General features: G+C 42.2%; 1 protein-coding gene across 1 annotated transcript in view; it reads left to right on the top strand.

The window, feature by feature from the left end:
• The window catches only part of LOC137518298 (villin-1-like), a 135,011-nt gene that overhangs the window by 90,638 nt on the left and 28,961 nt on the right, over positions 1-15,412 (top strand). Inside the window, exons 8-15 of the mRNA XM_068235959.1 lie at positions 5,835-5,913; positions 7,386-7,484; positions 7,973-8,126; positions 9,711-9,811; positions 9,912-10,049; positions 11,425-11,583; positions 11,983-12,162; positions 13,549-13,694. Of these exons, the coding sequence (XP_068092060.1) occupies positions 5,835-5,913; positions 7,386-7,484; positions 7,973-8,126; positions 9,711-9,811; positions 9,912-10,049; positions 11,425-11,583; positions 11,983-12,162; positions 13,549-13,694 (1,056 nt within the window). The remainder of the gene's footprint in view (positions 1-5,834; positions 5,914-7,385; positions 7,485-7,972; positions 8,127-9,710; positions 9,812-9,911; positions 10,050-11,424; positions 11,584-11,982; positions 12,163-13,548; positions 13,695-15,412) is intronic.

Here is a 15,412-nt window from a genome sequence, read left to right as displayed (position 1 = left end):
GAGCATATGAGACTGAGTTACAAACGCACATGAAATATACTCTATAATTCTGATGTGGCAGCTGTGACCCACATAAAACATGCGAGGAGAAGAGTGGGAACCTGACAATAATAACTTTGGGTCCATTATATTCTATACTACTAGATTGTTAATTTTCTTTTCTTTATCTCTATCTTGAGCTTTCTATTGATTTCTATAAAATATAAGAACTACACTTATGTCAAAATGTCAGACTTATTAGATTGCTTCAAAAACAAAACAAAAAAAGAAACACACACACATATATAACATTTTGACTTCATAGGATAAAAGGGAGAGAGAGAGTATCAATAAAACTGGGTTAAAAACTCATAAAATAGAAAAAAGTGAGGTAGTGTAACTAGATTAAGACAAATTCATGTAATTAATGAATCCCAATATGCACTGGCCACGCGTTTCGTGGGTCTATCACTTCTTCAGGCCAAATGGAGTGCTAAACGGTGCTCTGATTGGGGAGGGTGTGCATCAGAGTGGGGATGCAAACGCGATTTCCCGCAAACCACGCCACAAGGACCTACACTGATCGACATTAGGCAACCCTGGGCCTGCCGCCACATCCACACCCTTCAGCATGACACAGTCGGCAAGTAGTTAAAGAGGAACTGTGACCAAGGATTGAACTTTATCCCAATCACTAGCTGACACCCTTTCCCATGATCATGTTTTACCTTTTCTCAAATAGATCATCAGGGATGTCTATAATATGGCTGATATTGTGGTAAAACCCCTCCCACTGTGTGATGTCAGCACCTAGGTCCTGACAGTTTTCTGTCTGTGAGCCTTGTTTCATTGGGGGAAATAACAGCTGTTTCCAACTGCCAAGAAACCAGTATCTCCCTCTGTGCAGATGTATATCTATAAAAAAACAAACCTTTTAGCCTATCACATTGTTAAGTGGTTTAGTTATAAATAATGACAGTTGCTTTTTTTCATGTCTGCCAGTAGTAAAGATGTTTACATGCAGGCTGACTGTGGATCAAACTATATCAACAAACTACTTGGCGAATATCAATAATTTATTCTATCTTCTATTTTTTAACTTCTCTCTTTGCAATGTATAGATTTTTTCCCCTTTTTGCCACAGTTCCTCTTTAAAGAGACTCTGTAACAAAATTTTCAGCCTTATTTCTTCTATCCTATAAGTTCCTTTACCTGTTCTAATGTAATCTGGACTACTGCAGCCTTGTCTAGTAGCACTGTCTCTGTAATATATCTAATCTTCTTTTCTTTGTCAAGCTTTATCGACCCAGGGAGGCAAGGACTGCCTCTGTTGTAATGGGGCCAAGTTATGCACGCCCCCTCCAGGCTCTGTTTCAGCTTGTGTCTGTGATGCAGTTTGTGAGGCTGAGGGGGGAGGGAACAGCTTGTCGCATGCTGAGAAACTGTGACTAATCCCAGACTGGGATGCAAAAACTTGTATTATTATTATTATTATTAATTTATAAAGCGCCAACATATTCCGTGGCACTGTACAAAGTAAGAAACAAACATGGGGTACATAATAGGCAAAAGAGGGAAAAATTCCGCTACACCAAGGCTGGGTAAAAGCTTGATTAAGGAGCCTTCCAGAGCTCCGATACGCATCAGCCTTATATGTGCTTACTGATGTGTCAATAAAGTTGAAGAAAAAGCTTTTACCCAGCCTTGGTGTAGCGGAATTTTTCCCTCTTTACCTATGTTCCTGGAGACCTATGATTCCTGCTCCCATGGTTTGAATGGCGATGGTTGAAGCGGTCCTTTTCCCTGCTACCGGGTACATAATAATACAGACAATGGTGTACACCAATACACAAGATACATAATTAGTGACAAAATACAAAAAATGATACAAAATACAGAATCCAAAATATAGAATTGGTAATGACAGTGATAAAAGTAACATCATGAGTAAAATGTGTAATGATTTCCAAGACACAAAAGGGGAGAGAGCCCTGACCTTGTGAGCGTACAATCTAAAGGGAATGGGGGGAAACAACTGTAACATGATAATCTCTATATCCTATATAATAATAGGCAACTTTCCCTGCGTACAGCAGGGACAGTTTTCTCTGTGTAGCTGGGTCCGGGCTTTTTGCTACTGCGCATGTGAGCAGCACGGACCCAGCCTCACACAGACAGGAGGACAGGGACGGGGCTAGGGAGCCAGGCGGGCGTGTGAGTGGGCGGCCGGGTGTGCGGGGGGCGGCGGCGAAAAACACAGACCCTAGAGCCCAGGAATGTATACACTATCTGATGACCCGGCGTTGCCCGGGTATGTATTTAGCTGGTGTCGGCTCCACCCACTTTTTCTAACCATAACACACAAACACTCAATTACCAAGTTTGTGAGCTTTGGCATCAATAATTTGTATATTTCCATAGAAATTAAATCAGATTAACGGTTTGTGACTCCACCCCTCTCCAGCGTTTTGACCCCAGTCACCCATTGACCAACTATAGCAGGCTTGAGGCATCTGCTATTAACAGTGTAGTAATGGCAGCAATTTAAATATTCCCTTTGAAAACCACCCACTTCCCTGAATATTAATCTCAGTCACCCAGTGACCATCAAAAGTTTGAGAACCCTGCCATTAACAGTGTAAAAAGGCCTGCAGTTCATATTTTCCCAGTGAAATTTGTTTTTGGCTCTCCCCACTTTTTGTAACCTGGACACACAGTCACTCAATGTCCATGTGAGCTTTCAGGTCCTTGGCATCAATAAAAACAAATCTGATTGGCTGTTTGTGACTCCGCCCCCTTTTCTGAATTTGAACCCCAGTGACCCAATGACCAACTATACCAGGCTTGAGGCTTGTGCCATTAACAGCGCAAGAACGGCAGAAATTTTAATATTCCTCTTGAAAATCAACAGATGAATATTGATTGCCTTTTTAAGGCTCCACCCACTTTTCTAAATATTAATCCAAGTCACCGAGTAACAAACTGTGCAAAGTTTGCGAACCCTGTCATTAACAGTGAAGAAGGTGCTGCAGATTATATTTTCCCAGGGAAATCTGTTTTTGACTCCACCCAGTTTTTTTAACCTTGACACACAGTCACTCAATGACCAAGTTTGTGAGCTTTCAAGTTCCTGGCATAAAAAATTGTAAGCAGTTTATCCAGCAAATAAATCTATTTGGCTGTTTGTGGCTCCGCCCCTTTAGTGAATTTGAGCCCCAGTCACTTAGTGACTGACTATAGCAGGTTTGAGGCCTCTGCCATTAACAGTGTAAGAATGGCAACAGTTTTAATATTCCACTTGAAAATCAATAGGTGAATTTTGATTGGCTGTTGTAGGCTCCACCTACTTTTCTGAATATTAATCCCAGTCACCCAGTGACCATCTGTGTCAAGTTTGAGAACCCTGCCATTAAAAGTGTAAGAATGGCTGCAGTTTATATTTTCCCATGTAAAAAGTTAGTTGTTTGTGGATGGTTCTAACCTTGACATACAGTCACTCAATAACCAAGTTTATGAGCTTTGGGGTCCTTGGCATCAATAAGTTGAATTTTTCCATTGAAATTAAACAAATCTGATTGGCTGTTTGTAGCCCGCCCCCTTTTCAGAATTTAAACCCAAGTCTCCCAGTGACTGACTGTACCAGATTTTAGGTATCTGCCATTAAGAATGTAAGAATGGTAGCAATGTAAATATTCCCCTTGAAAATCAATAGGTGACATTTGTTTGGCTGTCGTCGGCTCCACCCACTTTCCTAAATATTAATCCCAGTCATCCAGTGACCAACTGTGTCAAGCTTGAGAACCCTGCTAATAACAGAATGGCTGAAATCAATCTAACAAATCTGATTGGCTGTTTGTGGCTCCAGCCCCTTTAGTGAATTTGGACCCCAGTCACCCAATGACTGACTGTATCAGGTTTGAGGCCTATGCCATTAACAGTGTAAGAATGGTAGCAATGTAAATATTACCGTTGAAAATCAATAGGTGAATTTTGATTGGCTGTTGTAGGCTCCACCCACTTTCTAAGTATTAATCCCAGTCACCCAGTGGCTACCTGTGTCAAGTTTGGGAACTCTGCCATTATCAGTGTAAGAATGGTTGCAGTTTATATTTTCCAATGTAAAAAATGTAGTTGTTGAAGCCACCCACTTTTTCTAACCTTCAAATATAGTCACTCAATTACCAAGTTTATGAGCTTTGGGGTCCTTGGTATCAATCATGTGTATATTCCCTTTGAAATAAATGAAATCTGATTGGCTGTTTGTGGCTCTGCCCCCTTTCTGACTTTGAACCCCAGTCACCCAGTGACCAACTGTACCAGGTTTGCGGCATCTGCTATTAACAGTGTAAGAATAGCAGCAATTTAAATATTCCCCTTGAAAATCAACAGGTAAATTTTGATTGGCTGTTGTAGGCTTCACCCATTTTCCTGAATATTAATCCCAGTCACCCAGTGGCCAACTGTGAAAAATTTGAGAACCCGGCCATTAACAGTGTAAGCATGTCTGCAGTTTATATTTCACCAGTGAAATTTGTTTTTGTCTTCCACCCACTTTTTCGTAACCTTGACAGACAGTCACTCAATGACCAAGTTTGTGAGCCTTCATTTTCCTGGCATCAAAAATGTGCGAATGGAAGCAGTTTATCCAGCAAAGAAATCTGATTGTCTGTTTGTGGCCCCGCCCCTTTAGTGTATTTGAACCCCTGTCACCCAATGACTGACTGTAGCAAGTTTGACGCCTCTGCCATTTATAGCGTAAGAATGGAAACAGTTTAAATATTCCCCTTGAAAACCAATAGGTGAATTTTGATTGGCTGTTGTAAGCTCTTGGCTCTTAATCTCATTCACCCAGTGACCGACTGTGGCAAGCTTGAGAACCCTGCGATTAACAGTCAAAGAATGGCTGCAGTTTTTATTTTCCCATTTAAAATGAATGGCTGAAATTTGATTGGCTGTTTTATGCTCCACCCACTTTTCCTGGATTAGTAACCTCGGTCACCAAGTGACCAACTGTGCCAAGTGTGGGGACTTGGTTTGGCTTGATTACTGTGAAAATGGCAGCCTTTTACATTTTTTCCATTGACATGAATGGGTGAAATCTGATTAGCTGTTGTAGTGTTGTAGCTCCGCCCAGGTGTGCAGGGGGGACGCGAGACCCCCAGAACATATCATCACAGCTAGTAAGAGATCTGTATACCGAGTTTCGTTCAAATCGGTCAAGCCTTTTTCGAGTGATCGTGGCACATACATACATACACACACACACACACACACACACACACACACACACACACACACACACACACACACACACACACACACACACACACACACACACACACACACACACACACACACACACACACACACACACCCGATTTTATATGCAGTATATATATATACATACATACACACATATTAGTGTATGTGTGTGTGTGTGTGTGTGTGTGTGTATATATCTATATATTTACATATACATCACTTCCTGGTTAGCGGCCATGTTTGTTTGTAAACACTGCCTAAACCTGGCAATTAAAAGCCAGGATTGCGGTGGGGAGCAGCGGCAATGGCAAAAAGGGACCCAGGAGATCACAGTGACTCGATTGGTATGTTTCTATTGTGCAAATCGGACATTACAGATTCTTTTTAATCTTGAGAGGACTGTATAGTGTTTTATTTTTTTTTTTAATTTTGTAATTACTTTATATTATTTGGGACTAAAAATAAATGTTACTAGAAAATATTGCACATTGATATTTCAGAATTACCATTCACATTCAGCATGTGGTGAGTTTGAAGCAAAAGCCCAAAGCACATTTAGTAATGTCTCATCTGAAACTTATTTCTGTTTTCAGTGTTTTTGAAAAAGATGGTGACCTAGTGGTGCAGGAAATAGCTACAAAGCCTCTTACCCAGGACCTGCTGCAGCACCAGGTGAGGGGGATAAACAAGGAAAAAAAAACAAGAAAAGAGTGGCACTAATAAGCCAAGAGAGCTCACTGTTTATAGTTTCAAACATTTGAGTAGTTCATTATAAATAACTTTCTAACCTTTAAATGAGGAACAGGTAAGAGTATTGCATAAACGTCCAACAGAAAGATCAGACATAGCAAATTAGAAAAAAACATGAATTGTTAACATAAATGGAAATGTTTCAGGATAACACAGTAAGTTTGCTTTTAAACATTGTGGACATAGTATTTACTCCTTTTTTCCTTTCTCTTGTCAATGAGATACAAATAATTCTGGCTTAAATACAAATAATATATTTTTTTTTATTTTAGCCTTATTATTGATGCATTTTTGTTTCTTTTTGTTTTATTATATAGGTAAAGCAATGTAATAGCAAAAGCAATAGCTTTTCTGTAAGAAATAATTGTGTTATGACTAAAAGCGATAAAACCCCCCAGTGCTAAGAGGAAGTTGTACTGATGGCAAAGAAGTGGTTAAAGGATACCCGAGGTGACGTGTGACATGATGAGATAGACATGTGTATGTACAGTGCCAAGCAGACAAATAACTCTGCTGTGTTCCTTTTTTTCTTTTTCTGCCTGAAAAAGTTAAATATCAGGTATGTAAGTGGCTGACTCAGTCCTGACTCAAACAGGAAGTGACTACAGTGTGACCCTCACTGATAAGAAATTCCCCTTTTTACCTCTTTCTTGCTCTCAGAAGCCATTTTCTGCTAGGAAAGTGTTTTATAGCTGGAATTTCTTATCACACTGTAGTCACTTCCTGTTTGAGTCAGGACTAAGTCAGCCACTTACATACCTGATATATAACTCTTTCAGGCAGAGAAAGAAAAAAAGGAACACAGCATACATATTTGTGTGCTAGGCACTGTACATACACGTCTATCTCATCATGTCACATGTCACTTCGGGTATCCTTTAATAAACTGAGATTCACAGCCATGTACCCAGTGCCGGATTTCTGGGAAGGCCACTAAAGCCCGGGCCTTGGGCAGCAGCAGCCCAAAGTAGCACCTGAACATAAAAGAGGAGTTGCTACATACGAAAGAGGAGGCTGAAAATGGGGAGCAACACGTGGATAAAGGGAAACTGATGCCCAAGGGAGCTGTACATATTGAGAAGGGCTGTAGTAAATGCATGATACACATATAAGCGGGGGCTGCACATGGAATGGGTGGGGCGCTGCTGCATATGAAAGGGGAGCCACTACACGCTTGGCTTAGGGGCACAAAATCCGGCCTTGTATGTACCGTTAAATCCGGTATAAATGCGGCCTTTCATGTACTGCTGTGTGAACAGTAGATTTAAATAAAAAAATTGCAAAAATGTATATGAGTTATGAATTGTACACATACCCCAGGATGATTTGATGGACTAATTACGTCACTTGACCTCACCTTCTGTGACCTGATTTGCATACGCTTCATTGTGCAGGACTGTCACATTCTGGACCAAGGAGGAGTGAAGATCTTTGTGTGGAGAGGCAAAGACTCCAGCCCAACAGAGAAGAAGGCAGCCTTCAGCAGAGCAGTTGTAAGTCACCCAGTCCCGAATTCTGGGATTTTCTTTTTTCTGTATATCAGTTTTGAATAGCAAAAGGGTATAGCAGAAGTCATATTAGCTACATCAGTCTCTATTCAGTTGACAGGTATGGCAAACGCTATCTTATCCCCAAAGCTACAGTTGGTGAGATAACGCTGTATTCACGCAACTCAGCTCTATGCCAGCATGGGCTTCAGGCGTTTTTGGCACCAAGAATTTCAATTGCTGGAATTCTTTATAGTATTTTGAGCCTATTTTTTTTTTTTATCGATGAAGCTAGTTATTTGTAAAAATAAAAAAGTGCAGAATATGTGCCTATGTACGCTATTATGCAGATACCGCATTTCCAGTTGGCAACTGCTGTAAACTTCTGCATTCTCGGCAAATTGTGGACAATTCTAGCAAGAGTGTTACCTGCCAGTGCTGCTAATTTGTGCTTTTTGTCTAAGAATTCTTATATGAAGGCTACTACTTTGTAGGGATTCATCCAAGCCAAGGGATACCCGGCCACTACCAATGTGGAGGTCGTAAACGATGGAGCGGAATCTGCCATGTTCAAGCAATTGTTCCAGAACTGGAGGGATGTCGGGGAGACACAAGGACTCGGAAAAGCTTACAGTGTTGGGAAGATAGGTAAATAAAATGTTAGAGGAAACTGTCATTGTCTGTTTAACATGTCCCTGAAGTAAATTTGGGCAACATAATCAGAGCTTTGGTTGATACAGTACATAATGAGGTAACCATTAGAGATGCCGCGAACCTCTGATTTTCGGTTCGCGAACCCTGTTTGCGAACCTCCGCGAAAGGTTCGGTTCGTGAAAAAGTTCGCGAACCGCAATAGACTTCAATGGGGAGGCGATCTTTGAAAAATAGAAAAAATTCTGACGGCTGGAAAAATGATAGAAAACATGTTTCGAGGGCTCTAATACCTGGAGGCAGACATGATTGAGTGAAATACACATCAAAAGTCCCAGGCAAAAATCTAGATTTCACATAAACCCCTATTTTAGGTTCAATTTTAGGCCTCCCTTCCTTCGGTCTCATCTGCCAGGGAATTATACTATTTCAAAAGCCAGCTTACATACCGTGGCTGGGAATTGAACCCAGGTCTCACTGTGTGGTGAGCAAGTACCTTAACCGCTGTACCACAACAGTACTAACTGAAGCTGGCCTAGCATTTACCATTTATGCTCAATCCAAGAGAAACATTAGGTTGCTTAAAGGAAACCTTAACTGAGAGTGATATGGATGTTTCCTGTTAAACAATACCAGTTGCCTGGCAGTCCAGCTGATCTCTGTGACTGCAATAGTGCCCGAATCACACCCTGAAACAAGCACGCAGCTAATCCAGTCTGACTTCAGTCAGAGCACCTGATCTGCATGCTTATTCAGGGGCTGTGGCTAAAAGTATTAGAGACACAGGATCAGCAGGCGATTCAGGCAACTGGTATTATTTTAAAAGGAAAAATCCATATCCTTCTCAGTTTAGGTTCGGTTTAAGGATTTGTAGCATAAAAGCCAACTCACAATGGCTGGGAATTGAACCCGGGTCTCACTGTGTGTGTGTGTGGGGGGGGGGGGGGGGGGGGGCATTTGTGCTGGTAAACTAACCAAAAAATCCATATCCTTCTCAGTTTAGGTTCCCTTTAAGGATTTGTAGCATAAAAGCCAACTCACATTGGCTGGGAATTGAACCCAGATCTCACTGTGTGGTGGGCAAGTACCTTAACTGCTGTACCACAACAGTACTAACTGAAGCTGGCCTAGCATTTACCATTTATGCTCAATCCAATAGAAACATTAGGTTGCTTAAAGGGAACCTTACCTGAGAGTGATATGGATGTTTCCTGTTAAACAATACCAGTTGCCTGGCAGTCCAGCTGATCTCTGTGACTGCAATAGTGGCTGAATCACACCCTGAAACAAGCATGCAGCTAATCCAGTCTGACTTCAGTCAGAGCACCTGATCTGCATGCTTGTTCAGGGGCTGTGGCTAAAAGTATTAGAGACACAGGATCAGCAGGCGATTCAGGCAACTTGTATTATTTTAAAAGGAAAAATCCATATCCTTCTCAGTTTAGGTTCCCTTTAAGGATTTGTAGCATAAAAGCCAACTCACAATGGCTGGGAATTGAACCCGGGTCTCACTGTGTGTGTGTGTGTGTGGGGGGGGGGGCATTTGTGCTGGTAAACTAACCAAACAATTTATGTTTTCAGCCAAAGTGGATCAAGTAAAATTTGATATTAACGAGCTGTATGCTAGACCAGAGTTGGCCGCAGAACAGAGGATGGTGGATGATGCTTCTGGGAAAGTGGAGGTGAGCTGCTCATTCCTTTCATTTAGAATAGTGCATTAACATTTAAGGATAGGAGGTTGTTAATGAGCATATTCTACATTCTCCGAATGCTTCCTTACAGGTCTGGAGAGTTGAGAACTTGGAGCTGAAAGAAGTAGATCCAAAGACCTATGGAAGATTCTATGGAGGAGATTGCTATTTGGTGCTATATACATATGTGAAATCCGGGAAACCAAATTACCTGCTTTATATGTGGCTGGTAGGTGTGATGATGTCTACATTAAATACAGATCAGTGTAAATATAAGTGATTAACAACATTAAAGTGTTTGTATACTTATACAGTGCTTAAAGTGCACCTGAAGCAAAAAAATAATTTGAAATTGGGCATATATTGTATTAATTGACTAACCCCTGAAACCCCTCATGCTGCTTGCCCTTTGTCTTCAGGGTCCCTCTCGTTTCCCCCTCCATGACCTTTAAGTATTCAGTTGGTTCATTAGTTGAATAATTTGCAGGAAATGCCCATGCTTGTGCGAATCTATTCTGCGCATGAGTGAGTTCCAAACTGCACATGCTCAGTAAAAGGACGTGCTCCTGCACTATAGTAAGATGCACATGAACGTTTTTTTTTCACTGGGCATGCTCGGTTTGTAACTCATGCATACCCAGTTCAGAATTGCTTTCCCACAACCCGTGGCCCTTCTGAGGGGCTGTGGGCGGATAGCCCACTGAGGAGCTGAGTTAAGGTGTGTACACACCTTTGATGGATGTCGCCTGTTGGGGATATGGACCCGATCCCCTTGGGCGACATCGTTGGCCCAAGCTGCACAGATGCGAGTCAGATGTGTAGCTGAGGAAGTGTAGTGTTGCTATATGGAGTGACAACAGAGCAGTGCATGCATAATGTCATGCAGCTAGCAGGAGAGCAGCACTCACAAACGAATTGGCAGTCACTGGGAGTGAGTTGATCCACTAGGTGGATCAATTGTGTGTCACGGGTCAGGGATCGGGTGCCTCTGTAAGTACATTATTGGCTGAGGTGGCATTATTGGCCACCTCAGCCGACTTTAGTATAGCATGCTTTCAAGGCTTTAGAAGTAGTTGTTGTGCCAACCAACACTACATTTATTTTAAAGATTTAGCACACTCAAGGGGCTTGATTCACAAAGCCATGCTAACTGTTAGCACGCTGGTGAAAAGCCCATTATCACGCCTAAACTCAGTTTAGGCGTGATAAAATAAACTCGCGCGCAAAGTTTTGCGCGTAAAATCTTACGCGCAACGCCATTAAACACTATGCGACGTTTCACGAGCACCGGACTTTGCGCGCCTCAAAACTTTGCGCGCGAGTTTTTCCCTCAAAGCGGTGCTAACCTACTTAGTGCAATGCTTATCACGCCAAAAAGTCTCTAGGCGTGCTAACTAGTTTAGCACCGCTTTGTGAATAAAGCCCAAGGTGTGCTTTCATTTTTCTTAAATGTCTTAAAATGGGGTCCTAGCCAATAATTTTATATACTTGCAGAATTATTTTACCCAGTGTTGGACACATCATCATTTATCTTGGAAATACGGACACTAGTTGTGTGGGTTGTCATTGTAATAATAACTATACCATTATTTATCCTTGGACAGGGCCGCCATGCTTCTCAGGATGAGATCACAGCATGTGCTTTTCACGCAGTAGAACTGGACCGTAAGTACCATGACCAGCCAGTCCAGATCAGAGTCACAATGGGGAAAGAGCCAAAACATTTCCAGGCTATCTTCAAGGGAAAAATGATCATATATGAGGTAAAACTTTTTTTCTGCTACTAAAATAAAAAGTCTACAATGCCAAAATAAACTATAACACTCACTGAGAATACATCTGTTGCCTTATCTCCAAAGCTTTAGCATCTAGCTTATTTTGAGTGCAAGGGGAAGGGGGAGGGGGGGGGGCTTCAAGTTAATGCTACTGAACAAACAGTTACTTTCAATCTGCAGTCATGTGGCAAGTGTAGCAGGGAGAAAAGAGATTAACCTGGCAGATGCAAGTCACATTACATATGAAAAATACCTTGTGTGGCAGATAAAAGCAAACCTGTTACTTTCTGGCGGACCCTCGTACTTTTACCTTTGCTACCTCAAACACTGGCTAAACAGCTCATTGCATTGCATTATAACACTTGTGTGTTGTTTTATGTCTTTTAGGGAGGAACAAGTCGAAGTGGAAAAACAGAACCAGAACCTCCAATCAGACTGTTCCAGGTCAGAGGAACCGATGAATTCAACACAAAAGCCACCGAAGTCCCAGCCAGAGCAGCGTCTCTTAATTCCAATGACGTCTTTGTGCTGAAGACAGACGCTATGTGCTACCTGTGGTGTGGAAAGGTATGTGCATTATTTACCTATGTAAAGCTGAAAGATAACAAAAAACAACACAGCACAAAACAGGCCCGGGAAACATAACTTAGAATATATCCGCACTGTGCCTTTATATATAGTCACTATGTAGTGCCTCTACAGGTGAGCTGAGTGGCACTGTAGTCGGGATTAGTACATGGGTGTTTTGTGGAATACTCTGAGTGGAATGTGGATGACATTTATGCATTGGAGGATATGAATAAAATATATCTTAGTCTACTTCCTTTTGCAGGACTTCAGATATGATAAGGCTTAGGCCGGTTTCAGACTGTGGATTGGCGGCCCAGTGGTGGCACCTCGCCGCCAAAAACAGGCCTTTGGGGATTACCGCCGTTAATACACGGTAATCTCCTTCTGGCCGACATCCAAACAGAAAGCGACGTTCACTTGCACGCTCAGGGCTGGATTTACCCTAAGGCACTGTAGGCACGTGCCTACAGGCGTCTGATGATGGAAAGGCGGCTCATTTCCCTCCTGCCTTACCTATGCAGAGTCCCAGAGTGTAAATGAGAGATAACTCACCTGGGTCTCGGCATTTCACTGACAAGATCTCTACACCTTGAGGATAGCTCTGGCTACCTAATACTAAGAGGCACCTGTAGCTACCTGTGATGGGCAAGGGAAGCAAGTGACAGCTTGGACAGCCAGCACACTTGCAGTGCAGTTCAGCGGTGGTTTGTGGAGGGCAAAGTCTAGGGTGCCAGAACATCTGTGCCTTTAGGCTCCTGTGATGTAAATCCGGGCCTGTGCACGCTCTTCCTGTTTCAGAAATATGGAAGTGCGCGGAACTATATTGTAAAAATAGGCATCCGCTTTAGGCCCCGTTCACACTTGCGTTTTGGCAAGTAAATGGACCGGATCCTGATCGGATCATGATCGGATCCTGACCTGATCCTGATCAGAACCGTACAGTTCCGATCCGGATCCGATCCGGATCCGGTCCGTTTGTATCAGGCATGCATCCGGTCCGAAGCAGATCGCTGCAGCAGCCGCACAGCATCGTAGGTGTGCGCTTGCATTAGATAGGGCACTTCCAGCGCAGCGTACCACGAGTGGGTAGTATGAACTACCCCGTAGACTTACATTAGGCTGTACACCGAACCGCCCAGTGTGAAAGTGCCCTCAAGCTTTTATTAACTTTTCCTTTTGATATGCTATGACCTTTATTTCTGTACAGTTCCTGCTAATATTTATGTTGTAATAGTTTATTGCTATTGCCACTGATCCTGTTTTTAAGGAGCACTCAACATCCAATTCATAGGATAATACTTATCAGCAAGAAGCATACTGTAGCTGTATGTTAATTTGAGTATCACTGCAAACTGGGTTATGTCTTATATTATTATCCAATAGGGTTGCAGTGGAGATGAGCGGGAAATGGCAAAGACTGTGGCTAACATCATCTCCAAGCAAGACAAGCAAACCATTCTTGAGGGTCAGGAGCCCGCTGAATTCTGGGTAGCTCTGGGAGGCAAGGCTCCTTATTCCAGTGAAAAGAGGTAAACACGTTTTACTTGTCAAGTATATCAAAACATGATAACACTAGTTTCAAGGGGAACTATAACCAAGGATTGAACTTCATTCCAATCAGTAGCTGATACCCCCTTCCCCACGAGAAATCTTTTTGCCTTTTCTTGAATAGATCATCAGAGGGCTCTGTATGGCTGATATTGTGGAGAAACCCCTCCCACAGTGAGATGTCATGACAGTTTGCATTCTGGGAACCTCATTGCATTATGGGAAATAACGGCTGTTTACAACTGGCAGGCAAGCAGTATCTCCCTCTGTGCAGAGAACTCTCAGTAACGGACATTACACACACATCAACTGGCAGTACTAAAGATGTCACCACCAGTAACACCTTTCACAATTTCAGAGAGGAAAGATTTTACAATGGGCAAACACTGTTTAAATAATCTATAAGACCCCGTTAACACTTGAAATCGCAAAACGCTAGTGATTACCGCTAGCGGTTTGCGGGAGTGATTTTTCTGCGATTAACATGGAAAAATCCCTAGACAAAGTAACGTTTTGAGAGAGAGCGCGATTAGCGGTTCTATACATGCTAATCGCGATTGCTTAAGAATCGCCACCAAAACGCTGCAGGTAACACATTTGCGATTATCGATAATTGCAAAACGCCTGTTAACACTGCTATAGGATAACATGAGCTAAGCTGTTTTAAAAACCGCTAGCAGTTTGCAGTTAGCGGGAATTGCACAATGTGAACGAGCCCTTAATGAATACTGTAAACAATAAGCAATTTTTCTGTCTTATTTTCACTACAGTTCCTCTTTAAATCAAAGCTGTAGCTCAGTCTCCCATTTGTAATGCTTGTGACTTTGCATTACACGACACACCTGTACATATTCTAGCTTTTTGTTGTCAGTAGAGTTACTTCCCCAGCATAGAGCAGATCACCTGACCCAACCCACTTCCTTCCAGTTCTGAAAGGAACAGGTGAAGATTTTATCTTCTGTTTTTACTCTGAGGAAAATTGCCACACATTCCAGTGGACAACTAAAGTGCCAAAAGCATTGGAACTGAATTGTTGCTGGACATTACCAAATACCGTATTATCAGGGTACCGTATTGAGCGCAAACATCTTGGTATAATTAATGGGTGAATAGGATGATACCCCTAGGTTGTCGATGATACTGTCTCCTAAAATGATCACAGATAAGGCTTTATTTTCACTGTCTCTTCTTCATGCAGGTTGAAACCTTTTACATAGTTGTGCAGTTTTATAGTTGTACTATGTAAGGTTTGTTTATGTCAGGTTGTCATAGTATGCACAAAAGTAATGTATGTGTAACCACGCCTGTTTTCTGCTTTAGAAACAGCAGATATACCTGAGATTTCTAGCCTTCCTTGCTTATACGTGGAAAATATCAAAGTTGCATATATAGCAGATGTAGGGTGCATGACCAACATTTTCTATATGGTGGGATTTTGTCTTATAATGTCTGAAAACTTTTATGAGAACTAATGGCAGCAGGCTGTGATAAATGTCCAAAATGATTACTATCGCATGTTCAGTATTGGTCCACCCAAAACTGATATCACTGTTTAAAACCTATTTCCGACTTCGTCACGCCGATGGGCGTGGCCGCGGTGGCAGCCCCAGGACTGGCGTAAAGTCCTGGGGCGTGCTTTTGTAGGAGATCGCGCGCACGCATCTCCTGCTTGGACCAAGCATGCGCACGATCTCCTACA

The sequence above is a fragment of the Hyperolius riggenbachi genome, chromosome 5, assembly GCF_040937935.1.
Source record: "Hyperolius riggenbachi isolate aHypRig1 chromosome 5, aHypRig1.pri, whole genome shotgun sequence".
Classification (NCBI taxonomy): Eukaryota; Metazoa; Chordata; class Amphibia; order Anura; family Hyperoliidae; genus Hyperolius; species Hyperolius riggenbachi.
The sequence above is the reverse complement of the archived record's forward strand: the minus strand, read 5'-3'. Positions and strand labels throughout refer to the sequence as shown.